General features: G+C 39.3%; 1 protein-coding gene across 5 annotated transcripts in view; it reads right to left on the reverse strand.

Moving 5' to 3' along the window:
• LOC124119570 (cilia- and flagella-associated protein 46-like) overlaps positions 1 to 27,369 on the reverse strand; it is a 93,809-nt gene that overhangs the window by 35,920 nt on the left and 30,520 nt on the right. For 3 of the 5 annotated variants that reach the window (XM_046482122.2, XM_046482120.2, XM_046482118.2), the window contains 26 exons: positions 25,404 to 25,575; positions 24,343 to 24,540; positions 22,695 to 22,765; positions 22,124 to 22,199; positions 20,490 to 20,519; positions 17,307 to 17,414; positions 16,002 to 16,155; positions 15,574 to 15,630; positions 14,722 to 14,910; positions 13,231 to 13,400; positions 12,699 to 12,818; positions 11,964 to 12,053; positions 11,356 to 11,424; positions 10,438 to 10,586; positions 9,521 to 9,619; positions 8,810 to 8,963; positions 8,475 to 8,576; positions 8,045 to 8,098; positions 7,127 to 7,234; positions 6,501 to 6,599; positions 5,073 to 5,179; positions 4,525 to 4,615; positions 3,610 to 3,753; positions 2,321 to 2,401; positions 1,600 to 1,746; positions 435 to 505 (listed from right to left, as the gene is read on the reverse strand). In XM_046482122.2, the coding sequence (XP_046338078.2) occupies positions 435 to 505; positions 1,600 to 1,746; positions 2,321 to 2,401; positions 3,610 to 3,753; positions 4,525 to 4,615; positions 5,073 to 5,179; positions 6,501 to 6,599; positions 7,127 to 7,234; positions 8,045 to 8,098; positions 8,475 to 8,576; positions 8,810 to 8,963; positions 9,521 to 9,619; positions 10,438 to 10,586; positions 11,356 to 11,424; positions 11,964 to 12,053; positions 12,699 to 12,818; positions 13,231 to 13,400; positions 14,722 to 14,910; positions 15,574 to 15,630; positions 16,002 to 16,155; positions 17,307 to 17,414; positions 20,490 to 20,519; positions 22,124 to 22,199; positions 22,695 to 22,765; positions 24,343 to 24,540; positions 25,404 to 25,575 (2,910 nt within the window). Of the gene's footprint in view, positions 1 to 434; positions 506 to 1,599; positions 1,747 to 2,320; positions 2,402 to 3,609; positions 3,754 to 4,524; positions 4,616 to 5,072; positions 5,180 to 6,500; positions 6,600 to 7,126; positions 7,235 to 8,044; positions 8,099 to 8,474; positions 8,577 to 8,809; positions 8,964 to 9,520; positions 9,620 to 10,437; positions 10,587 to 11,355; positions 11,425 to 11,963; positions 12,054 to 12,698; positions 12,819 to 13,230; positions 13,401 to 14,721; positions 14,911 to 15,573; positions 15,631 to 16,001; positions 16,156 to 17,306; positions 17,415 to 18,508; positions 18,536 to 20,489; positions 20,520 to 22,123; positions 22,200 to 22,694; positions 22,766 to 24,342; positions 24,541 to 25,403; positions 25,576 to 27,369 lie in introns of all 5 variants that reach the window. The other 2 variants (XM_046482119.2, XM_046482121.2) reach the window with 2 other exon arrangements.

Genomic DNA, 27,369 nt, shown 5'->3' on the forward strand with positions numbered 1-27,369 from the left:
CACTTTACACATCAATCAGCAATATTCTATCTACAGTAAACTACGGTTATAACAAACTCAAAGGGACCACTAATTTTAGTTCATTATAGCCGTAGTTCGTTATATGCATATATACAGCATAACTACAGCATAGTCGGGGCAAAAAGGTAAGTTCGTTATATCCGTCAGTTCGTTATATGTGTGTTCCTTATAGACATAGTTTACTCTACTTCACGGGGCCTATAAGTAATCAAAGCCAGGCAAACTAGAGATCAACAGCATGAGCAATGAATCATGTTCTCAAGATACTGGTTCCCAATTCCAACTTGGAATCTCCTCAGGATTGAATACACTTACATAATGTCACATTGAAACAGTTACTAGTATATGATGTGTAACAAAGTATTGCAATACATAATGTATCATCACGTGCGTTGTTACAATGGTGGACGTACTGTTTGCTCTCCTCCCACTCCTTCTCCATGTGGGTGTAGGTTGGAGTTTGACGAATCAGGTCCTCAACCATCTGACAAACAGAACATTATCAGATGGAGCTGTTCTAATTCTTGTTATTTACATCTTAAAACATGTTTCAGCATCAATTAGATTTAGATTCAAACATGTCATTAGCATAATCCTAACATTTAAAATAATGGATGGTTAAAAAGAAGAGGGTTCCATGAATAACAGACGAAATGTCATATGCTTGTTAAGGCGAGTTAGTTCCCTTTTTCTCATCCATATGTCAGAGTTCACAAATAATATGTGGCTTGCTATTCTAAAGCCTGGTATTTTATTTTGCTACATGTTTTTACAATGTTTAAAGATCTTCCTTTAAACTGTTCTACCTTTTCTATTGATACAAGCTGTTAATATTCTGATACATGTATTGTAACATTTTATGTATTCTAAGGAAATTGTCACATTTTCTTTTAAAAACTTCTGTCAAAGTGACCCTTGTTGGTATTCTTCAGGAAACAACTTGATGTAAAGGGTTCAGATATCCTGAGATAATGAGACAACATAACGGATATATTGTTATGGTAAGCTAGGACCTGACACTACACAATATTGTTATGTGAAGCTAGGACTCAGACAACCCTATATAGTTATGTGAAGCTAGGACTCAGACAACCCCATGTAGTTATGTGAAGCTAGGACTCAGACAACCCTATGTAGTTATGTGAAGCTAGGACTCAGACAACCCCATGTAGTTATGTGAAGCTAGGACCTGACACTACACAATATTGTTATGTGAAGCTAGGACTCAGACAACCCCATGTAGTTATGTGAAGCAAGGACTCAGACAACCCCATGTAGTTATGCGAAGCTAGGACCTGACACTACACAATATTGTTATGTGAAGCTAGGACTCAGACAACCCCATGTAGTTATGTGAAGCAAGGACTCAGACAACCCCATGTAGTAATGTGAAGCTAGGACTCAGACAACCCCATGTAGTAATGTGAAGCAAGGACTCAGACAACCCCATGTAGTTATTTGAAGCTAGGACTCAGACAACCCCATGTAGTTATGTGAAGCTAGGACTCAGACAACCCCATGTAGTTATGTGAAGCTAGGACTCAGACAACCCCATGTAGTTATGTGAAGCTAGGATACCTTGAGCACTGATCCCTTGCGTTGGTCCTCCAGTTGCTGGAGACGAGACTCCTTGGCCTGAACGTGCAGGATCTCTGTCAGGACATCGCCTAGCTCAATCTGGATGTCCACAAACTCTCGCTGAACTGGTAGACTCAGGTTGCGTGTCTACACAATCAGTTCATAACAAACAGATTACAGAATATTCATTCAAAAAAGTATTCATCATTAATTCGGCACATAACAGATTCTCAGTGAACTAACATAAGAGATCCAGAAAAGATTCCTACTCAGAGTGGCACACACCAGGGTGTCATGGCTGGCGGTACGATATATATGGGAAAGAGAAGTAAAACCCAATAGCTAAGTTCACAACCTGGATTTTGTATCAAGAAATGTTGCCATTGAGTCTCATTTGGACTTTCACATCCTTATCAAATAGAGTGCTATTCCCCCCATAACTCCCTAATCTTTTAACCCCTCCCCAAATAATAAAGTGATGGCATCGTTTGACTATTGCTGGTTGCCCAATCAGATGAGTTCAACGCCTCTGGGAACAGCTGAGGTTACAAAGATAATAACTACCCCAATGAAAGCAAATCGACTAATTACGACACTTCATCTCTTTGACTGCTGCCACATTGAGAACAGAAATCCCTGCATGTTATTTAACTTTAATTACACATCTGTAGTGATCAAGCAAGGTTACACTGTATATGTTTTCCTCACTAAATATACTGACCTCCTGAAGCCCAAACAATGTTTGCACATCCACATAGACCTCTTCTGCTAATGATGCCGCCTCCCTCAACACCATGACAGACTGAAACCGAGACATATCATTAAACACTCTTCCAAGGCAGGGGTGGATTTAACTGCTGGCCAGTTGGTCCGTGGCCAGTTAAAATTACATAGGGCTTGCTGAAATGTAAAGTAGATGGCCCATCTGGCTAGTCAAAACTTCAACCCTTCTCTGTGTATGTTTAATTTCTTTAATTGGATCATCTCGGTAGAATGACAACCGGTTGCCATTTTGTTATGTTGTGTACAACAACTTCTTTATTTAAGCCAAGATTTAATCTCAGAGTGCTGGAAAAAAATGTTTTTAAGGGTGAGGAGTTCTAAGATTTTCAGAGCCATGCTAGGTGGCTACGATGACCTCAAGTTTGGCCACTTAGTGGCCTCGACCATTTAGTTGCAGGCCAAGTAGTTTGGAGAAGGGCCAGTAACTTTTAAAAGGAGCAAGCCCTGTTGGCAACATACAAAATTTGTTGTTAAATCTATCCCTGCAAGGGCTGGGTCCATGAACATCAGTACAATGAGTTAGCTGTATTTTCACAAACTAACAAATTTTAACCCATTAGTATCACAAAAAATATTTATATGGAACAGAATATGTGCCATGTTTTAAAAAACACAGATTTGTAAACAGATAATCTATTCAATTCAAGCCACAGGGTCATAATATATCATGCAAGGAGTAAATGGATGTGGTTTTACACTGTTAACTTGTCAGCAATACTGCCATTATATCCAGACTCTGCATCCTTAAATTGTAATTAAAGCATCAGTGAAGACCGACTCATGTTCTGAAAAACTGTCTTGTTTATACAGATTTATGTAATACATTTGATGAAGATATACCAGGTCATGTTAACAGAGACAATCGAGATCCATCACTAATATGATTGTGTGCAATACTCTCTCCCTTATCTGACTTATCAACGGTATGTTTGGAGGAGCGTTGGCTAATGTGTTTATTGTTTTATTTACTTTGTTTATGAATCGAAACAAGCCCAAATTGCACAATTGATGAATTAGACTTCTTTCCTGTCCCTTCGTCTAATTTAATGAGTAGTCTCAGGAACTTATTGCTCTTATTCCTATTTTATCCTCCAATCAACAATATTGTTAAGAGTTCACTTGAAAGAAAGAAATGATTTTGAAATGTTGGTTTCTCTACGACCATCTTCACTTTGCTTTGGAAAACAAGTCCATACACCATGTAATAATTGAAAGAAGAGTCTGAACCTGCAGGTAGTACGTATGAGCAACATCTTTCTCCAGAGCTTCTCGTGCCAGATGTCGGAGGACGGAGGCATGTTTCTTCATCAGCGGAAGGGCCTCCTCTTTGTATTGGAGTTGAAGCAACTTCTCAGTTGCATTCTCAAATTTCTGAAAACGCCAGACACAGATACTTACAATCACTGAAGTGTTTGTTTGTTTGTTTGCTAAATGATGGCTGCCTCTAAATAGTCAAGTCTGGACAAGACAAGCCAGTGATCAATGTAATGGCCAACGTCCCTTGCGATCTGTGTGTGATGGTAAGTAATCGACCAAGTGCCCGAGCCATCTTAACTAATAAGTAGCCTTGTATGAAAAGCATCATTTCCCGGGGCCTGGAATCCCCATGGGGAGTGACTGTAGTGATAACATGTTTCGTGATGTAATCGCAAAGGTACTTCAAATTCATCATGCCTCAATAAAAAACTTTATATTTTCTTGCAAATTTTAACTCACAGCACAACACAATATAGACATTTTTAAGTGCTGGGATTGTCTTATTAAACAAATTTTCTTTTGATTCGCAACATTTAAGAATGTCAATAATGAGCATTTCTGATTAAATGTAATGTTTTCATACTTACCTGATGCTACACAGTACTTAAGCTTCCCTACCTTATACAAACAGACCGTAGTCACAGTACTTGAACAAAGAGCTGTTGAAACAAGACTACAGCCTGTGCCTCGGCATCCATGAGTTATCCCCCTTGGCCCCTACTCCCTCATACTCTTCACTTTATGACAGCAGACGTAGTGTATACAGTTGGGCCAAATGGTAAGGCGGAGGAGGAGGACAGAGTCTGGGAGGGCCTATAGGTGTAGCGTCAGGTAAGGTAAGACATAACTAACTAATTAATTCAATTACCTGAACAGTTTACTCACCTCACAAGCAGAGAGTACTCCTTTCATGATCTGAGGGTTGTTGACATTCTTATGTTCTTTCAGTAGGATGTCAGCCTGGACACACGCCAACCTAGCAACAGTCAAACATAGGTTACCACGCTCACATATGATAGTCAGACTATTACCATGATTACTAGACTACCACAGACAGGAAAAACACTATATTTTAATGAAATTAGGAGCAATGATGTTGCGTCAGGATAAACGCATTTGATACTTTTTTTTGCATAACTTAAGCGAAATTGCGTCAAAACTGCATAATCCTGGAAAATTGGTTGGAATGAACACGTCACCAAATGCTCAAGCTTCTGATTATTCATTTTTAATATCTGTTTCAAGTTCAAGTTGTAATAATAATAAAAGAAATAAGACCATATTTTATAAGATCTAGGACATTTGTTCAAAATCAGATACATATGCAAAGGAGCAGACAGGTAGACACCCAAAGAAGCAGACTGGCAAGCTAAATGTTTCTCTGACTGGTAACACATTAGGACATTAGTAGCATCAGCAGCAGCAGCACTGACCTTCCCTCCAGGTCAGCCAGTATGTAGCCAGTGACATTCATCCTGTTGGGTCTCTCTTCATACACCTGGGTGAACTCATTCAGACTGTGCAGTAGGATCTTCCTGGCCTGTTCAGGAAAACAAATATGCCAAGGTATGTCATAACACATCTTCCGGACGCAAGCTTGTCCACAGCCTGTAACGGTTTAGTTTCCACCCATGCCTCTTCAAGCCTACTATTCTATTACTACAATATGAGTTGACTATCGCACATATCAATAGTCCAATCAGAGAATGTTTTACAAAACTAACATCTGTGTTCCGAAAATGTGGTTGCTGCCGCAGACCACAGCCATCGCCTAATGAATTTGCAATGAAATTATTCCCAAAATTAAGCCAAGACAAATATTTTGGAAGTGGTTCAAATTTTTCAATTAACTCCAAAGTACTTTTATATATTTTTGAGCAAACTTCTTGTTTATAAGTGACTGAACGCTGATTACAGTGACAGAGATGCAGTATTATATTTAGACAACCCCTTCCTGCTCAGCGCATCATGCTGCCGCAATGTGCAGTGTTACTTGATACTGTGTATTCTCACTAAGTCTTTATGCCTCTGTTATTGTAAGAGCTAAATGATAGTTATAACAATGACCACAGAGAGGTAAATGTGACGCAGGTTGTACATGATTACAACTTTGGAGAAAACCACAGGCCTGGTACGGCGCGAATAACCCCCGAAATCATTATTGGGCCAAAACCCCTGAGTACAACAATCAACAGATCCTGGTATGGTTCGGGAACACAACTGAGCCAACACTGCCTCCTCAAGAATATTTAAGAGTCAGCCTCTGGAAATTGTTGTTACTGTCATTTTTTATGCCAATAATAGAAGGAAAAGTTTGAAGACGATATCCAATGACTAAGCACCCACAAGTTCTAACACATCATTGAACTGATCGAATGTGAAAACACCTATCTGTATAAACTATCAGGTCTCTAAGGTCTTGAAAAACATCCGAGTATTTGTTGGAGGTGACATGTCTATACATTGATACCTGGTATCTGAGGAGAGCACTGAATCTGCAGAGTAACTTGCTTTTTTAAAAGACAACATTTTTCTTCAGTAAAAGAAATTTGATATTCGGGATCAAGTTAATGATCAATATTTTCTTATATAGGATTAGTCAGAAATCTTAGTCCAGGGGGTCCGGACCCCTCCTCCTTTTGAAAAACAAATGTAGTATGTTGTAGGCAGTAAAACTGACTGAGTGAGGATTTTGATATTTTGACCCCCCCTTTTAATAATGCTGGATCTGACCCCTCCTTTTTAAAAATGCTGGATCTGCCTTTGAATGATATCTTTAACTCTCCACAAATTTGCAACTGTCAGATAAGAAAAACATGACATATCTTTGTGTTTCAATGAGTATTTCTGTAAATACTGACCGCTCTCCTAGCCTGTCTGTTCTCATAATCATGCAGTGTAGCATCCACAATCAGCACAGTGGTGTTGTACCAGAACATCTCGTCTCCGCCATGTGTGTCCTGAAGAAGTAATCAGCAGTGATAGCGTCAGGATGCCAAACTGCATTTCGTTCATTCAAGATAAATTCTCAAAAATACACATGCATTTAACAAGCATGAAATACTCATATCCCCCACCAATATGACATGTCCGGTTGTGTGCAAGGCATTAGCCAACCAGAAACGAGCACTGTGCTATGGAAACTCGAAAAATAATTTTTTTCGAAACCCAAACTATCAAATGGCATCAGTTCACCTCTAGACCTATCTCTGTGCCAAGTTTGGTTAAGATATCTCTCATGATTTTTTAGTTCTGCTCCTGGAAACAAAATGTGACAGATGGATGGAAGAACTGATGAACAGTACCCATTCCTATATCCCCCTTCAACTTTGTAGCGGGAGATAAGACACAAAAAATATAGGTACACAATTGCACCTTTTTTCTATATTTGGTCACAGTAGCAATAAGGTTTAAGTACATGATTCCTTTTTCTATGTTCAAACAGAACCATCTTCCTGTCTCCATTGCAACACGGGCTAGGTCTCACCTGCGCCATCCTACACAGGTTGACTGCCTGGCCGTACTGAGCCTCTTCGTATGACAGTCTAGCCAGCAGGTACAGAATCCGGGCTTCCAGAGGCTTGTCCTTGAACTCCTGCAGCATCAACACAAGAACGGGTTACTTGTCTTGTGTAGCGAGTAAACCTTTTGAATCTATTTCCGCATTTCAGCTAATAGTGGGATGGAAGTCCAAAGTGGCGCTTCCATCAAATACAACAGCAAAGGTGTATTTATGACCAACAATGTACCATTCTCAGGGCAAACCTGGATCTAAACCCATATTCAGCAGATCCTGGCATGACTAAGGGATGCAACTCTGCCTTAGGACACAATACATATGGAATATCACCTGACTGACACAGGGTAACACTGAGACAAAACGTGAGTGAGTGAGTGAGTGAGTGAGTGAGTGAGTGAGTGAGTGAGTGAGTGAGTGAGTGAGTGAGTGAGTGAGTGAGTGAGTGTATTATGTAATTCACAGCAATATTCCAGCTATATCAAGGCGTGGGTTTGGTGAACCAGCTTTGAGCAACAATTGATATTGTTTAAGTACACCGACAAACAAGCAACCAGGTTATACACTATGAACATCATTCTTCATATTAGTCAGCTCATACAGAAAGCATGAGTTAATGGGACTCCTTGTACCATATGTAATAATATCTTGACATAATTTAAACTTCTTACACAAGAAGATGCTGCAAGTTAAATGTGTTGAAGAGATACTAAATCTGATTGTTTCACAAAGTTAAGGCACACATGTTATGAGTAAGCAGATGTGTAATGTGAGACTGCAATGTTCCTAACCATAATTTTAAGAAATACCACAACAGTTCTATGACATTTATCCTTGGATACAGTAAATGATACAGTTCACGTAGATATAGTGCAGGATGTATCTCACCTTTGCAGCTATGATCGCCTCATTTAAGAATACTCTGGCTCTGGAGTACAATCCCTGAAAATATATGAATATGATAAGAAAAAATTGAAGTGTTTACAATAAAGTACTCAAGACATTAATGAGTTAGTAAGCCCTGTCTTGCTACCTGTCTGAAAAGGACCCATTAGTCAGTTTTGTTGTATTACCTGTCTGACGAGGACCCCCAGTTAGTCTTGTCCTATTTCCTGTCTGATAAGGACCCCCAGTTAGTTAGTCTTGTCCTATTTCCTGTCTGATGAGGACGCCAAGTTAGTCTAGTCCCATTACCTGTCTGATGAGGACCCCAGTTAGTCTTGTTCTATTACCTGTCTGATAAGGACCCCCAGTTAGTTAGTCTTGTCCTATTACCTGTCTGATGAGGACCAATAATTGATTTGCCTTGTGCTATTACCTGTCTGATGAGAACCTCTGCTGTGTCAGCCCAGATATCACGGAAGGTGACAGCTCCCAGAATCTTACCCAGATGGGATTCGGTCTCATGAACTTCTTCCAGCTTATATGAAATAACAATAACAATAATAATAATTACAGTTCCATACACAAGAATTTCCTTTCGCCAGATGCCTGAAGAGAAGAACCGTGTTTATTTCAAATTTTGATAAATGGTTACAAATCTAAAAATCTCCATTTTAAACCATGAATGAATTAAAATACAACTAACTTTTTTTTAGCAGCCTGATGTTTCATCTATGTGACGTACAGAAAGGCTGCATTAGGATGACATACCTTCTCTCGACTGAAGCCCGGTGTTCGAGGCGTGGGGCCACGTTTCTGAGCATGAGCCTCATGTGCCAGCTGTGCCAGAGTGGCCTTGACCCTCATCTCCTCGCGAGCAACCTGTGTCTGCTTCTCCTTCATGAAGGCAATCTCCTCACGGGACCTGGAGCAACAAAAACAACAACTAGTGTCAGGGAGGACTTGAGGCTACTTTCCAGAACGATAACTCTTGCAACAAAAGTTATGACAAGAAACAAACAAAAAGAGAGGTGAAAACAACACATATTTGAATGACACACCTATAGCTTTTGTAGTTCCAGAGACACTATTGGTATATGGTCTCTGGTAGTTCTAAAAGGTTTGGGGGCAGGCTCATCAGAAAAATCAAGATAAACAAAAGGTCAGGCCCAAATATGTTATGAATATAATCCGTCCATTTTACTGAAACTCCCCTGATGTAATAAATAGTAGCATCAGATGCAGTTAATTATCGTCGCTTGGTCGTAAAACCAATTTCGCCACGGTCTAGTGACTGTAGTGCTTGCCCTGCGGTCAGCACAGTTTGGCACTGTCCAGCACAGCTCAGTGTCTTTATGTTCATGAACGTACTGTTAGAGAATTTGTTGAGAATGACAATTAATAAACCCAGTCACATGCAACATTTTGAGAAAATATGAAATGATGACCGTAAAATTACACTGCAGACAGTACAACACTCACTGAGCCTGGTCTTCCTCACTGATCTGTATGGGGGAGATGATCTTGTCATGGAAGGTGACACCGGCCTTGAGGTCCAGCTGCTGACACACCTCTATACTCCTGGACATCATAAAAACACATCAGTCTCCTCTAGCCAAGCATCCCATCAAAAATACTTCAGTCTCAAAGTCATTTAAAGATACATTATAAGTATCTTTTTGAATTGTAAACATACTCTCTTCTAAATTCAAATGCAAAGAATGATGTGTCAAAATACAACCAGGGATTGATATCACGTGCAATGTTCCACGTTGTTGGGTCATGACACACAATGAACCAAGTCCGAGAACCTGACAAACCAATCTATTTCGTCAACTCTTATGACAAACGAAGGTTACTGGTGATCTATTCTAAACAAATCCTCATGGAGTTTCCCCCAAAATGAGCTCAATAAGGATACCCAAATTAATTATTGGGAATCAACCTGGATATTCGATGTAATTAGCAAACACTTCATGAACTAGCCTAGGGGTGAAATGATACAGCAAGGTCACGATACAATATGTATCACGATACATAAGTTACGAAACGATACGTATTGCGATACGCACATTTACGTCAAATCGAAATGGAAACTTCTTAACAAAACATATGTCAGAGCAGGTTCCAAAGGAAAAGCTAGCTGTATATTCGTAGTGGCTATATTTAGTAGAAGTGAACTTGAAACGCTAATTACAGCACATTTTACAACACATCTGACTGACAAAAACGCCTGGGGTCATCAAACAAATAGTGAGTAATTTATTTCAGCAAGTGTATTGTCTTGTATCAATACAGAAAAAAACGTATCGTGTATCATATCATCACATGAAAACCTCATGCACCGATGTATTGGTTCACTCAAACTAGCCTAACCGCTTCATCCAAGACAAGGTTACCTGACATGCACCAGCACTTGCAGAGCATTGTTGGGGAGGATGCTCCTGGACAACATGTCCTGGAAGGCGAGGATGGGGAGAGACAGGTGGGTATAGCCCAGTTGTTGGAGCATCTTCATCAGAGCATCCAAATACTCAAGAGTCAACATCTGGAATAGCAAAGAAGTCATGAGTGAATAACACTTTACACCTTAGTGACTAGTCAGCATCAGTCCAGTCAGTCTGTGTGCACAAAGTGAATTCGACCAAAATAACAAACACTGGGAGCATAATACTATTGTATAGATTGACTTACAATAATATTAATGGGTTGGATCTTCCTATAGGATTCACTTTCAGAAAGTACATATCACAATAATCAAAGAAGTGTGTGAGTGAGTGAGTATGGTTTTACGCTGCTTTTAGCAATATTCCAGCAATATCACAGCAGGGGACACCAGAAATAGGCTTCACACATTGTACCCATGTCGGGAATTGAACCCAGGTCTTTGGCGTGATGAGGGAACACTTAAACCACTAGGCCACCCGACCACCCCCAATACTCCAAGAAGTAATTTGTAAAACTTTATTGCAAGATTCATATAGCAAAACAATGACATTGCTTTGAATATCAAAAATACATATGCTCTTCTGTCATCTCTACAAAATATGTAATTGAACCACTACAGCATTGTTTGGAATATTCACTAAATCACAAGGGTGAATGGCCGCAAAATATTTAATCTGTGTTAATTTGCTCTCTTTTTTTCCCATGTAATTTATAGACGGAGGGGGTAGTTGGGGTTAGTCTGGAGTCCAGTCACCTTCTCACTGCAAGTTATGGTACTTCAATACTTTAATTTCTCAAAGTTCTCCTAGCTTGTGTTTTTTCTGTACAAACGTGTAATGAAACAATATTCCAGTCTGAATCCAACTTACTGGTTTCTGCAGTGTTTCAGTAGTGATGCCAGTCTTGCTCAATGTCTCCTGCTTGAAGGCTTCCAGGACCTGAAAGGTTGTTGTCTGATATCACTTCACATTCCCAATGTTAAATAGGTGACAATGCCTTTGTACTGAATATCAGTGACTATAGGGTTAATTTCATGATTGACTAAAAGTAAAGCCATCTAAGTGTTAGACTTTGAGGCAGATATGCACTGACCTCAATAAGTGAAGACAGTTACTGAATCATAGCACAGCTATACAGTACAGGGGATATTCTGGGGGTCTGTCATCGATTATAATCCTTGTTGTATGGTCTCTTAGTCTTAACACATGTACATGTCAAGATTGAGAAGTATACGCAAGTGTGATCGAGACTGTGCACTTCAGAAACAAGAACTTGTATTTCTGATTCAGGGCTTGCACAATTGTTGTTTTTTAGCATTATTTTTGTTAATAATCCATCAAGAATCAAAGAATGAGAGTCAAGGAATTTGTTTGGGTAAGCAGTTCACCTTAGGGTACAGATATTGGAATCTCAGTATATATATTGACTTAATATTTATATTCTCTCAAAATGGAACGTCAATCAAGTGTGTGTCTACCTCATCAGGAGCATCATACACAGCCCACTCCTCTGTTGTGGAGGGCAGAGCATCCAGGGGACCCTTCCTCTTGGGCTTCTCCCTCGGAACCTGATAGGAATACAGGGAAAAGATGAAGATGAGTCATACAGACAGCTGAATGTGGACCTTTGCCTTTAGATGCCTCCTTTGGAAGCACTTCTGAACTCATGGAGACTTACTTCCAATATTTTTTTTTTTTTTTCTTATTTGAGTGAATTCTTCCCATATCAACACTCTAAACATTTTCAGTGCAACCAACCACATCCCCATCTACAAGTTACCCAGGTGTTATGAAGTGCAACCTACCACATCCCCTCACACAAGTTACCCAGAATACATCAAGTGCAACCTACCACATCCCCTCACACAAGTTACCCAGAATACATCAAGTGCAACCTACCAAATGCCCTCACACAAGTTACGCCTGTGTTGTCCAGTGCAACCAACCACATCCCCCCACACAAGTTACCCACGTGCCGTCCAGTGCAACCTACCACACCCTCTCACATAAGTTACCCATATGTCGTCAAGTGCAAACAACCACACACCCTAACATAAGTTACCCAGGTGTCGTCAAGTGCAACCTACCACATCTCCTCATTCAAGTTACCCAGGTGTCGTCCAGAGCAACAAACCAGATCCCCTCACACAAGTTACCCAGGTGTCGTCCAGTGCAACCTACCACATCCCCTCACACAAGTTACTCAGTCTCACCTCCTTGTCCTTCTTATCCTTCTTGGCATTAGCAGACTTCTTCCCTGCTGCAGCATTAGCCTCTGGTGGGGGGTTCTTAGCCAGTTCCTTCATCACCGGTCCGGCAGCAGACATGCACACCTACAGTATCAACAGTCAAATCTGTAGAGTAGCAGACATCATATAATGTGCCAAATATTTTCATAAAAGATGTCTTTCAGAAGCCATTTAAAAGTATGTTTAAAGAAATACATTCTCACAGCAATCTGGATATATGGCATGATATACAGGTAACAGTCTTTTGGAAACATTTTTAACATTCAGAAAAGCAAAATGAGTAGATCGGGTATGTTAAAAAAATAGAAATATTTTTGTGTTTTGAAATATCAATCATTAGAAGTATGAGAAGTAGTAGCCATTTTGATAACAATGTTCCTATTAGAATTTGCACAGAGGAAAACAATCCTTAGCTTCTAAAGTCATGCCAAGTTATGAATGGAGCAGTCTGTGTAATTTAAGGAAAGTGGGCGCTTGACTCCCGACTCCCACCCACCTTCCACAGCTGCATGAAGTAGCCATGTGCCATGAGGCAGATATCAGCATAGGCCGGGGAGTTCCTCCCGTGGACATCAGCAAGTATAACATGGGCCCTGATCAGGGCATCCAGCTGACCTATGTCTGTCAGGTCACCGATGGTCAGGGCAGGGTTGGCTGGCAGCACACCTGTGTAACAATCACACCAGATCCTCAGATAAATGTGCACCGGTAAGTGTACTGTTTTTTACTGGGCACTGATTAGCAGCCATTACAGTAAAGTGATAATGTTCACATAAAGAATGTCTATGAGCTTGTAATTAGGTAATGTCATGTAGACGTCAGATGTTAAAATGGTAACCAGACTAAGAACACACAATGCCGTTTAGAATGTGGTCAAATGTAACAATTGTTATATTTGGAATAACACTTTCTTTGTTAAGTACAGATTCTAGTACTTTTTGGGGTTGAGTCCCATCCAGGATTCGAACCAGACTGCCTCAGTGAGCCATCTAATCGCCAGCACATAAAGTCAGCGATCTAACCCACTCAGCCACTGAGGCTTCCACAAAATGAAAGTCTGATAACTAGCAGTCTAGATCACATACTTTGTGTGCCCCTCTGACAAGTGTAAATTGGCACAGCTCCCACGTTAAAATGAACACACAATGCCATTTGGAAAGTGGTGAAAATTGTAACAAATGTTATATTTGGGAAAACACTTTCTTAGTAAAGTACAGATTCTAGTGCTTTTACCGGCAATTAGATACCTCACAATGGCAGTGTGGGTTTGAATCCCAGATGGGATAACCAAACTGTTTCCTATCGTTATGCAGGTCATTAAAACATTCAGTGTGAATGAAACTTTCTCAGGACAAGCAATGGTATTTGGTTTTGTCCACGGAAAACCTGTTTTTTGTTTGTTTGTTCAATTTTTGTCAAGATTGTAAGGATCTTAATGGAAGAGTTATCTTTCCTTGCCTGAAATATGCCGCCATGGTTGCTCACAACTTTTAATTAGTTTTCTAACAACAGACACATGTCTGATCATGGGGATCATTTTCAAACTAACTTTCTTATAAGAAACAATAATTTTACATGGTCTTACATTTAGAACTTGTAGTATATTAACTCAAACATGACAAACAAATCTCAGATTATCCATAGTCTTAATCCTCTGAACCTAAGAAAGCCCAACAGCATCCACAGAACTAGAACTGTCACATGTAAATGAGATATATACAGAACAACACTTCTCTGTTCATAATGTCAAACTGACCAAACAAATGTTATTTTAACTATATGGTACAGCTCTGTACACATGACCAACAAAACATGTTTTAAAAAAGAATAGCAGTCATATTGTGAAAATACATTTCAGAATTTTAGTAAAGATCCAAATAGTTGACATCCTTTCATATCATTAAAATTGAAGTAGAAATCCAAATATATCATATTTCATAGAAGGAACACCTTATGAGGTGTACAACCCTTGTCTCCCAGTACTGACCTATCTCTGCCTGTTTGACAACAGGGATGTAGTCCGCTGGGTTGATCTCACTGTCACTGTCACTGATATCACTACGCACATCAGACATTTTACTCAAGGTGTCTGGTGTCTTCTTCCCTCCTTCGGGGGACTTTCTACCAGTCTTGCCCTTTGCTGATGACTTGCCAGGCTTCTTCTTTTCTCGCTTTGCTATGATGAAACAATTAAACAAAATGAAAATGCAACTAAACTTCTTCACAAATCAAGGAGGGATCATATGCTAGATGATCTGTTTCCAGCTTTCAGTTTAAGTCCAGATGTTGTCGTCAGTGTCATGTGTGAGAGTTGCTTTGTAACTAGGGCACAATCAATGCCTGTTAGACTCACATACACATCATAAACTTTGAGCAGACATACCAAAAGTGTTTGCATGACTTGATTGCGATATTGCCCAAGTCTAGTATCCCTAATTGGAAAGAGGCTACAGTGAACACTGTGAACACTGAAATTCTGTTTTACAATATTATGCACTACAATATACTGCTACTTTTTAACAATTTATCTCTGTTCAACATAGTTCTACTTTTTAATAATTTTACCAAGATGAAGATGCTGCTAAAAAAATAACACTTGAGAAGACAATCATTGTTTCATGTATTTCTTTTAATTCACAATTTAACAGTCATCAAACAGTTAAAAAAATAAAAAAATAGCAAACAATTTCATAATCCAAGATCACAAGATCGTTCTTAACAGTGTCTGAAGTTTGGGGGGGGGGGGTGTGTGTAGTAGGAGAGGGCGGGTCCTGAGGTCCTTAAATTTGGGCCCACACAGTGAAATAGCAGCATGACCTTCTAGTGAAGACCTTCTCACCTTTCATTTGTGCTTTCTTTGTGTCACTTTTCTGTGCTGCAACCTTCTCACCTGCATCTAATGTTGACAATACATTGAATCACACAGTTTCAACAGTGATGACAACACAATAACAATCACACAATAAGTGAAACACTAATAATAAGTGAAAAAATAATCATCAAATTTAGAAACAGACTACAGTAGGATTCAAACCTTTGATCTGCAGACCCATGCATGGCACAGTAATGAAACTCTGTACAGCAAATTGTTGTGTTTTAGATGACTGAGCCACACTTACCCCCTTATCATGTGATTTGTTTGTTAGTTTGTTGTAAATGATGCACTCCAGCTGAATGAAGGCAGTCTTAATAATTGAGTCTGGTCCAGATAATCTAGCGGTTGATATTATGAGTAAAGATCCTCATCATTTGAGCACTATGACTCACCCTCCTGCTTGTCTCCACCAGCCTGGATGTTGAGGAGGATGTCTATGGCCCACTCTATCTGGTCTATGGTGTCCTGCAGGGGGAAGTCATTGACATACAGCCACTGGCCGAACTCTATCAGGTAGTCCACCTTCAGCCACTCATTGCTGGGGCTCTGAAACACAAACATACTCATTACCATGGCAGCATAATGACTGAAGGAGTTATGGGACAAATTCTGCAAGACCACATATGTGGTGCAAGGTGTGCACATGCTAGGGAGGACCCCAATAATGCTTACCAATTAAGAATACTGGAAACTGAAAATTCAACATACATCTGTTGTTCCACGGGATACACATAACACCTGCAAAATTAGACCATCTCCACTGCTGATGGTAGGTCACTTACATTGAGAGCCTCCACTGTTGATGGTAGGATCACTTACATTGAGAGCCTCCACTGTTGATGGTATGTCACTTACATTGAGAGCCTCCACTGCATACTAGTAGGTCACTTACATTGAGAGCCTCCACTGCATACTGGTAGATCGCTTACATTGAGAGCCTCCACTGTATACTAGTAGGTCACTTACATTGAGAGCCTCCACTGCATACTCGTAGGTCACTTACATTGAGAGCCTCCACTGCATACTAGTAGGTCACTTACATTGAGAGCCTCCACTGCATACTAGTAGGTCACTTACATTGAGAGCCTCCACTGCATACTAGTAGGTCACTTACATTGAGAGCCTCCATTGCATACTAGAAGGTCACTTACATTGAGAGTCTCCACTGTTGATGGTATGTCACTTACATTGAGAGCCTCCACTGCATACTAGTAGGTCACTTACATTGAGAGCCTCCACTGCATACTAGTAGGTCACTTACATTGAGAGCCTCCATTGCATACTAGAAGGTCACTTACATTGAGAGTCTCCACTGTTGATGGTATGTCACTTACATTGAGAGCCTCCACTGCATACTAGTAGGTCACTTACATTGAGAGCCTCCATTGCATACTAGAAGGTCACTTACATTGAGAGCCTCTGCTGCTGATGGAAGGTCACTTACATTGAGAGCCTCCACTGCTGATGGTAGGTCACTTACATTGAGAGCCTCCACTGCTGATGGTAGGTCACTTACATTGAGAGCCTCTGCTGCTGATGGTAGGTCACTTACATTGAGAGCCTCCACTGTTGATGGTAGGTCACCTACATTGAGAGCCTCCACTGCTGATGGTAGGTCACTTACATTGAGAGCCTCCACTGCTGATGGTAGGATCACTTACGTTGAGAGCCTCCACTGCTGATGGTAGGCCACTTACATTGAGAGCCTCCACTGCATACTGGTAGGAGGACATCTGCTCTATCGTCTCCTTGGAACTGAGGGCAACTCGCCTCCACATGTGGGCCACATAGTCCTCACTCTCATCCTGAAACACAGTTAACATAGTTACAGGAGGCAGCAGTAAAACTAATTGTGAAGATATGGGCAATGTGGAATTCCAGGTTGATCAATCATCTAACTGTTTACACATGAAAGCACTTGTCAAGACAACCCGGCTAGCTTCGTGAATTTCATAGTAATGAGGTAAAATGAAAGAATGGGGATTGAAAATAACCAGACATTTAATAATTTGTTTAAAAAAAATAAATTACTTAGAATAATAATAAATATGATGGCGGTTTGCAAATAATCAAGTCTCGACTAGACAGAAACCAGTGATTAATATTATGAGCAACTATCCACAATGTCATAATTATGTGCTTAATGTGTTGCAGTAGTCATAATGCAAGGATCCAATTCCTGAACAGGGGCCAGCCATGTGTGAGCTGAGGAACAACAATAGTCAAATAAATGCAAGTCACTGCAGGATTCGATGACATACACATGTCAGCCTGGAGTGATGGCCGAACCAGAAAGTATACCTCATTCCACTTCTACTTAATAGGAGTGAGTGAGTGAGTGAGCTGGGTCTATCACCGCTTTTAACAGTATTACAGTTATATCACGGCGTGTCAGCTTAATGTGGGAGGAAAGCCCGAAGTGATGCAGGTCTCAGAGGTTTACCACTTTGGTGAAACCCTCGAGCATGGGTATGGTGCTGACAAACCTAGAAACATAAGGGAAGAACCGGGATTCGAACCCACAATCATAGGTTTCTGGCGTGCCCAAGGGAAGAAACTCTGCACAGCGAATCGTGGCACTTTAGACAACTGGGTCACCAGTGCCCCCACTTAATAGTAGAAATACAATGCTTGGTTTAGGTTTAGAAGAACAGATAAACTTTACTGAATCTTAACTTCACACATGCATAAAGCAAATGCTAGCTTCTAACATGGCTCTTATAATGTGAAAAACAAACAGAAAAAGCACCTCTCATTCAGTTGCAACAAACAGTTCAACTCAACTTTAAAAGAAACTGGAATACTGATGTAGTAATGATACATATTTAATAAACTGCAAACAAGTAAAAATATGACAAGAATATTATTTTTTAAATGCTCCAACAAAACCCAGTCCTACCTCATGTAAAAAAAGCTGTAAAAAAAGCTGCAAAAAGTGACAGGGTAGTGTGACAGGTCAGCATTGATAAAATAACAAATAATACACATGACACTTCAACCCTTTCAATAAATCTATTGAAGTGTAGCTTGTGATGTCACTATTCAAAAGTAACTTTGTTATCATCATCCTCATCCTCATCATCATGTTCATCATCATCAAATGAATTGCTTGCAGTTGTAAATCAATGTATTATCCAAACCGCGTCTCCTCAAGGTGAGAAAGTTAACTGACTATAAAAGTCAAGTTTCCACCCTTGCCAAACTAGGCTGGAATTTCTGGACTCGATTATAGTGCAGCCAGTGGCTATTACGAGTTATGTCCCTTCTATGCCTCTCCTATTGACCAATCAGATTCCATCTCTCATATCACTTGCCTTTGCTTCAGAAAAAATGGCAGCGTCCAGTCAAGACGATCTGATCGATAATCAAGATCTATATTGTATATCTATAGGAGCACCTTGCATGATGCTGACTGGACTGTGCATAAACTCGTTAGTCCAGCCAAAATACAACTCCATAATACCAGCCTAGTTCGGTAAGGGGGAGTCTGGACTTTTATAGTCAGTTACCTCCCTTGCCTTGGGAAGATGTACCCAAACATATAGTCTGGAAGGTAATTTAAGGTACCGACGTTTACTACAATATCTGAAGAACTATTGGACCTACTCCAGTCAAAGTTGACATATAAAGACAATCGGTGCATGAATAAAAAATCTGTCAATCTAGCTATCACTATATTTCATCAACAACCAGACCTGTTCATCACGGGTGGAACGAGCATTCATTGAAACAGCCATCTGCATAATGCTACCCCTGCTTCACAGGGCCATATGACATAGTTGCACCAATCAACTCAACTCGAAAGGGTACACAGGAATCACCAGATCACGCACGCACGAGTACGGTGTTAGTGTTGGGCTTCTCAATGTGTGTGATTCAATGAATGCTCGTTCCACCCGTGACGAACAGGCCTGGTTGTTGATGAAATATAGTGATAGCTAAATAGACAGATTTTTTATTCATGCACCGATTGTCTTTAAATGTAATATACTTGTGCTGCAGTCCCATAAGAATGATATATTCCTCTCACTTGTATATCAACACATGCCAAATACAAATTACAATTTAAGCAGAAGATAGCAGTTCCATTTCCCAGTTGGCATATTGCATTCAGTGTTCATTTCAGAAACTGGAAAAGTGGGACCCAATGACCCCTACCTTTCAAGGGCCCAGTAATTGAACCAGCCAATCAAAACGTGTCATTGGGAACATATCGCTAAACAAGGTTACGATAAATGATTAATGTATTTTAATCTCTAAAACGTCATATTTTGACAAAGGAAACATAGTGTTGAATATAAGTCAATAGTCGAAGGTACAATCAAAAAAGTATTTTAGTATTGGGACATTATGTTGCACTCTTTGGGCACTGTGACATTTATTTTTTTGTGCCATTAAGGAATTTTGAGTGTTAAAGACCCCATGGCCTGTGTTCTGAAATGAACACTGTATTACACACATGTCATAAACACAGTATTTCAGGATGAAAAAAAACAAACCAGGTCTACATCTACCAATCTACTCGTGGCGATGTTTGTGAAAATTATTTTCAAGTGCACTAAGTTGATACTTCCCTTTACACACGAAAAAAATTAGATAATTATTCAACGTAATGTAAAAAACGTGAGTGTATGTTTCTGATTGAAATTATATACATATAATCGTGATAACAGCACTATTATAAAAAAGATGCTTACAAAATTATATTGCACAAAAACTAAACTTAGTTTTCAGTTTTCACTAAATGTCACATGATGTTGTTGGCAGAGATTTGAAATCCTATATGCTTTCTATAACACCAACACCCTTTAGCAGTGACAACCATGTGACAACCTGATATGTGCTGAAGTCAGATAAACCTGACGTGTGGCATATCTCACCATCAATACCTTCCATAGTTCTGCTTCCTCCTTTGTAGCAGTGGTGGTTAAACAAGTGCTACATGTCAATCAGGGATTTCAAACACAAAGTCTGACATTCAGACGGAAAAGTAAACAGGGTATAAGGCCTTATCATAATTCAGAGTATTACACACAACTATGAAAATTACTAAGAATTATCAAACTGTCTTTAATATAAATAATTCTTAATCATTGCTGATACATTGCACTCTGACAAATCTGCCCACTCTATAATCCATGGATTTATCTAAGATTCCAGACTAAGAGCCTTGGAAGGCAAATTTTGTAACATTATTATTTTAGTTCAAAATTGGAATTTTTTCAAAAGATCTTACTTTCTTAATTTCAGAGGTATTTTAACATTGCATTTAATGTACTAATGTAATATTAAGCCTGTTCCTCATTATATTGGTCCTGTTATCAGAGAAATACCAGTCAATTAGGCTAACACTTTAGTTAAAGAGTATTTAAATACATGGGAATAATTTCGTCGTATTTGTGACCACATATCTGTCTCTGAGCAGATCTAGACAAATCTATGTAATGTCATTCCCTATACACCAGTCATTAACTGTAAATACAAAAGGTTTTCAGAACCAACTGGTCAGCAGATTGCCAAGAAAATATTAAAAAAGCAACAGCCATTTTTTTCTGATAATTATTTATGAAACTGAATACACTATTCATGCTAAATGCCATGATTTTCTAATTTTGGGTAAGTTAAAAGATCTATTACTTTCGAAAGAAAATATTTGTAAGCAGAGCAAACAAAATGTTTAAGTCCAAAAGATTTCCAAACCGTGAATCCCATATAAAACATGTTTTCAACCAATCACATTGCTGTTACCAACCATGTGTTCCCATTCCACTATTTAAATTCCCAGATTTCCCAAGATATTCAATAAGTAATGAAAACATACCTCAAAACTTACGTTTTCACTAATGCACATTATAATTAAACTTAATCCGATGATAATTTTGCATCAGAACAATTGAATGAACCGTAATGGCTGCTGTTTGTAAACGTCCTGTCTGTAATGTCATGTGACTGATCAGGCTGTGCATCTATTTTTAACTTGGCTGTAATGGAGAACCTCGAAAACATGTGACAGTAACAAGATGGCGTCTCACTGACTTTTCTCAATCGGTGAGGCATTATCATTATAAAATGAACGTGGCATGGTCATTTGACCATCCAAGTGTTAAGAGAAATTAATGTTCTCAAAGATGAGACTTAATTTTAGTGTATTGGGATTGTTATTAGATACATAATCAGAAATACTTCTTTACAGCTTGAAGACCCATAACACAAGATACAGTAAACTACGGTTATAACGAACTCAAAGGGACTACTAATTTTAGTTCGTTATAACCATAGTTCGTTATAAGTACATATACAGCATGACTACAGCAAGTAGTCGGGACCAAAAAGTATTTGTTATATCCGTCAGTTCGTAATAAGCGTGTTCGTTATAATCGTAGTTTACTGTGTATAAAAACACATATCTGGTTTGAAAATGAAATCTGCAGAATGATGTATAATTAGAACAGTTACAATTTATACTTGTAACAATATGACCACAATGACAGTGAGTGACAGATCAACTCCTTACCTTGAACTTCTGAATGTCCATATGAACCGGCCGGCCAAGTTTAGCTTTCACCATGACTCGGTGCTTAAAGATCAGACTGAAAACACAATCATATTTCCGTTAATAACTAGGTGATAGATTGAACTTGTAGCAGCATGACTACCTCATGTGTATAATCTTGCCTTCTTAAATGAAACTATCAAGAAGCTAATGAACTTAAAATAAATCTGAAAATGGAAAAAAAATGAAGTCGTTGAAATGCAGTTAGAATCAGGAAGAACATCCAGGTATGTAGGGGCAAAGACAGCTGTGACACGTTACAGTCAACAAAGTTCATATCCTTAACATGTCATCAAGTTTAGTAAATACTACAAAATGCTAATAATTGTCAAAACTTTTCATACGTATTGGGAAAAATATTGGGACATTTCATATTGTATTACATCAATAATACAATAATTCAAAATGCATTATAGATAACTCATTCAGTTACCATAATGTATTATTACACTCTGATATGCAATTCTTTCAAATAACACACGTCTCTCTTCTTTTAATACTTGATATGAATAAAAAACGTATGATAACTCACAGTCTGTGTTTAGTCCTTGGCATATCATTGACAGCCTGGTCCATAGACTGCAGAGCCATCTCCCATTCTCCCTGAAAAAACACAATGTCAAAGTATTGACAGACGTAAGTAGAGTGAGTGAGTTTGGTTTAACAGTATTTCACCACTTGGGTGAAACCTACAAAGACACCGAGAAATATCTTCAAGGAGAATCTAAGGTTCAAACCCATGATTGTTGGTTTCTGTCAGGTCTAAGGGATGCTACTCTGAACAGCGAATTGCTGTGCCTTTGATGACAGGGTCACTTGTACTGTGACTACAGAAATGGCATCATAACCAATCAAAGTTCAATCATTCTGATGATTAGCTAAGGTATTTAAGGCATTTAGAAGAAACACACAAAAGGAAGAGAATTTATGGATGTCAACTTCTTTATTATGAGTGAGTGAGTATGGTTTTACGCTGCTTTTGGCAATATTCCAGCAATATCACGACAGGGGACACCAGAAATGGGCTTCACACATTGTACCCATGTCGGGAATCGAACCCGGGTCTTCGGCGTGACGAGCAAACGCTTTAACCACTAGGCTACCCGACAGCCCCTCTTTATTATGAGAAACACAATGTATACACTTACTTCTTCATCAGGTGAAATTGTAATAAAGAAGTTGACATTCATAAGTTCTCTTCCTTATCTAAGGCATTTGTTTAAATTTTCTATTCAGGGCAGGTTTGTGATTCATGTTACACTGCAAACAGTGAACTATCATCACATACTATACCGTATTCGACGTAATAAGCGCCCCGCTCTAATAAGCGCCCACGGCAATATTTGCTAATATATTGGCTAGTGAACAATCCCAATTAGCACCCCTTCCGATTGATTGATGTACACAGGACTTATTTATTCGTGTATAATACGCACTCATGTGTTATATGCACCCTTAATTATGGGCAATTAAATTCTGGAAAAATATATCAGTCATAAAATAACATTTCAGGCTGTCAGCATAAACCACGACATTTATGATCTTTCAACTCTGTTTTTTTTTACCAAAATAATATTCTAATAAGAGCCCACTTTTTGTAATTTTGAGAGCGCCTGAGCGCTTATTATGTCAAATACGGTAATTATGCCTGGAACAGACAATAATGTGGTTGATAATGTGAGCATCCACCAAAGATGTCAAGGGCAGAAAAAAATTGCATAAGTGAATGTGGTTATAATTTTTTCAGTCATAATCACAGTGGCCTGTTAATGAAATAAGGACCAGATGAACCATGGAGTGGTGAATAGCATGAGCAACGCTGCACATGACGGGTTACGAAACACAAACAGCCAATCACACATTGGTCCTTACTTTACACCTGATCCCTAATTTAGTCATCCCTAAGGGACTGGTCATATATCATTTTATGTAACATATTTCCCTGGCCCCCACTCCCCAAATACATGTAACATTTTTTTATCACTCCTCTTTTGCTGTGTCAATTTTTCATTCACGATCCCAACAATTAATCTCACCCGCCCCCTCCTCACCAGTCCCTTACAATAATCACAGGATACTTGGAACTTTGATCCAAACCCAGAATCTCCACAGGAGCAAAATCAGCAAGGTCATTGCCAAAACTTCGTCAAAAGATGTGATGTCCAATCGTCATCACTCACCATATCTGTGTACGACTGGAACAGAACTCCATACAGGGCTGCTCTCAAAGTCAGGTCCTCCTCTGGGTTGCCGATCATTCCAGCTTTCTTGTCCTTGGTGTCCTTGGTGTCCTTGACATCCTTGTTGTCCTTGACCTCTTGGTCCTTGACCTCCACTTCTTTCTGTTCTTGAACTTCATCCTTACCATCAATCTTATCCTAATATTAAAAAGTTCAAATTCAAACCTTCTGAACATTATGAACCAACTGCAGTTATCATAGAAAGAAACACTAAATTAATCTGAAGCAAAGTGAATTCCAGAATTCATCAAGGATGTCCGCTGTGAGAAGAGTATTTCATATTTTCTAAGATAAGAATTTCTGAAATCTTTATCCAACTGTCCAAAGAAAGAAGGTGGTTAGTGCACATTTTATTGAGTGCAAGCCTCACTTGTGAGCTACCATGTGAAATTCACACTTTACTATGGAGGCATTTAGGGAAATCACTCACAGTCTTAACAGTTTTACATAAAAGTATAATTAATACTAATTATAACATTTAACTTTTTAAAATATTTTAACATGTTGGTAATATGTTAATCTATAAAAAAAACCTTCATAAATTCTCTGTCAGTGTGAACATGGGCAAAAACATGGTCATTTTTGTATTTCCTAAATTTCTAACTTGCAGCGACATTACATTGATGACATCATACAGTGCTACGACATAACGCAACATGGTACCTAATGCATTGACATCATAGTTTAAAGAACATTGGAGCCCCACTCTCATTTACTTTTGTCGAGCAATATGCGGCCTGACAAAAAATGGGACCTGATTCATTTTTCTATCTTATATAATGCCGTATATTTGGTGACTTCAGTTTTAGTCGATGAGTCTTCACTTCATCGCTTCATAACGGTGACAGATTGACTTAAAATATGTTGTTGAAAGACTCCTGAGACACAGCAGGCTGCACAAAGACACAAAGCCATACCAGCAGACATGCTTACTGAAATTTGACCTTACCTTACTGTGTCACACAACAAAATAAATTCAACCATTACAAATGATATGTTACCTCCTTCTTTTGTGGTTTCTCGGCTGTTGCTGTGATACACTGAAGGATGACCCGGATTGGTTCTTTCAGAAGCTCTCGTTCTATTGGCTGACCAACCAAGGGGAGACAAGCATTCCAGTAATGTCTCGCTGCAGTCATCACAAGCTCATAGTTGTTGGCATTTCGGGCAAACCTAGGGGAGAAACAATCTGTTACTGAACATCAATAGTACATGTAGGACCCAGAGGTGACATACCTATTTAAAGAAGCATGTATATATTTGAGAAAGATATATTTGTACATGTGAGAGAGATTTATATAGTTTACTGAAAGTTCATACTGTACATGGAAAACAAGCAACACATAAAACCTATATATTCGGAATCAGACCCAAATCATCAGCAAGACAACTATCTCACCTCCTTTTGTACACATGACAAAAATATACAACAAATTGCCTTATAGGTTTAGGTTCAACCTTGATAGGTGAGGTGAGGTGAAATGGGGTTTAACGTTGTGTCCAAGATTATTGCACTTATATAGAGACGTGCATGTACGTGTGTGTGTGTGTGGCTGCTTGTACTAGTCCAGACTGATGCCGATTTATAGTGCTAGCCCACTGAGATACCATGCCCCAGTTTAACATGAATACCCCACTCAGACATAGTATACTGACTCCGAGCCAACCAGTCCTTGTTTTAGCCCCTTAATGCCGAGCGCCAGACAGGGTAACAACAAGTACCATCTTTTAACGTCTTTTGGTATGACGCGGCCGGGGATCAAACCCCGGACCTTCCGCTCTCCGGGCGGACACTCTACCACTAGACCACAGAGGCGGTCTCAACCTTGATAGAGCACAGCTAAAGACTTTGGGCCAACTACATGTTCATCATTTGGGTCATGTAGAGTACAATTTAAGGATGCTAAAAAAAATTACAGGCTGTACAAATATTCACCCGTATTTACATAATGATGACTTCCTGAATACATTCTGATCTCGGCAATGACTACAAGTCCATTTTACGAACAGAGGAGACAAGTTTGGTTTTTCCTGATTATTCCCACAAACACCCAAACAACTGACGTCCATTATCTGAATCTTTGTTGCCTTCTTTTAGATGCAATCGTTTGGCCATTACATTTATCTGCTTTGCCCAGCTACATCTAAGGGGAACAACTCACTACACTCTCAAACATAGCTTTCAACTTGAGATGTTATCAAGTTGCGAGTTTCTTTTCGAATCTCCAGAAATGTTATCATGATAGAAGAATGTTTTATCATGAAACAAACCACGCCTCATTCTTCACTCTTCTTAGCAATTTGTTCCGGAGTATCTTATATATCCTGACAATGTATGAGTCCGACGTATACACTGTATACAACAGTGCTGCTCAACCTGTATTTACCTTGAAATTTACACACTGTAAAGTAAAAAGTGATGTCAGCACAAACTTCTCACTTTATACATGTGTGTGCTGTTAAAGGGATGTTTTTTGCTGTCCTCTGAGACAGAAAGGTCTCGTGACGGTACTTTATTATGCATAATAAAAATGGCGCAAGAACAACGGTACCAGTACATCCCAATAAAGTACTGTTACTTGTCCTCTTATTCATTCTCACAGCATCATTTAAAGACACAATTGATAAATTTAACACTGTGTTCAGTACAATGTTTGTGTGATGGGATTTGAACCACGGACCTTCTGATCTGAGGTCGGACGCCTTGTCCACATGACCAAAGAGGTTAAGCCCGTCAGCAAGCTGACAAGGTAAGGATGTCATCTGTAGGATGACTCCACGCCCTGCTACATTTGTATAAAGTTAATGTAGCATCATGAGGACATGAGGACGAGAATTTATGGATGTCACCTTCTTTATAAAGGGGAACACAACGTTTCGGAGTATATGCTTACTCCTTCATCAGGTGATGAGCATATGCTCAGGTGACGAAGGAGTAAGTATATACTCCGAAACATTGTTTTTCTC

The sequence above is a fragment of the Haliotis rufescens genome, unplaced genomic scaffold (assembly GCF_023055435.1).
Source record: "Haliotis rufescens isolate VD_foot unplaced genomic scaffold, xgHalRufe1.0.p SCAF_12, whole genome shotgun sequence".
Taxonomy (NCBI): domain Eukaryota; kingdom Metazoa; phylum Mollusca; class Gastropoda; order Lepetellida; family Haliotidae; genus Haliotis; species Haliotis rufescens.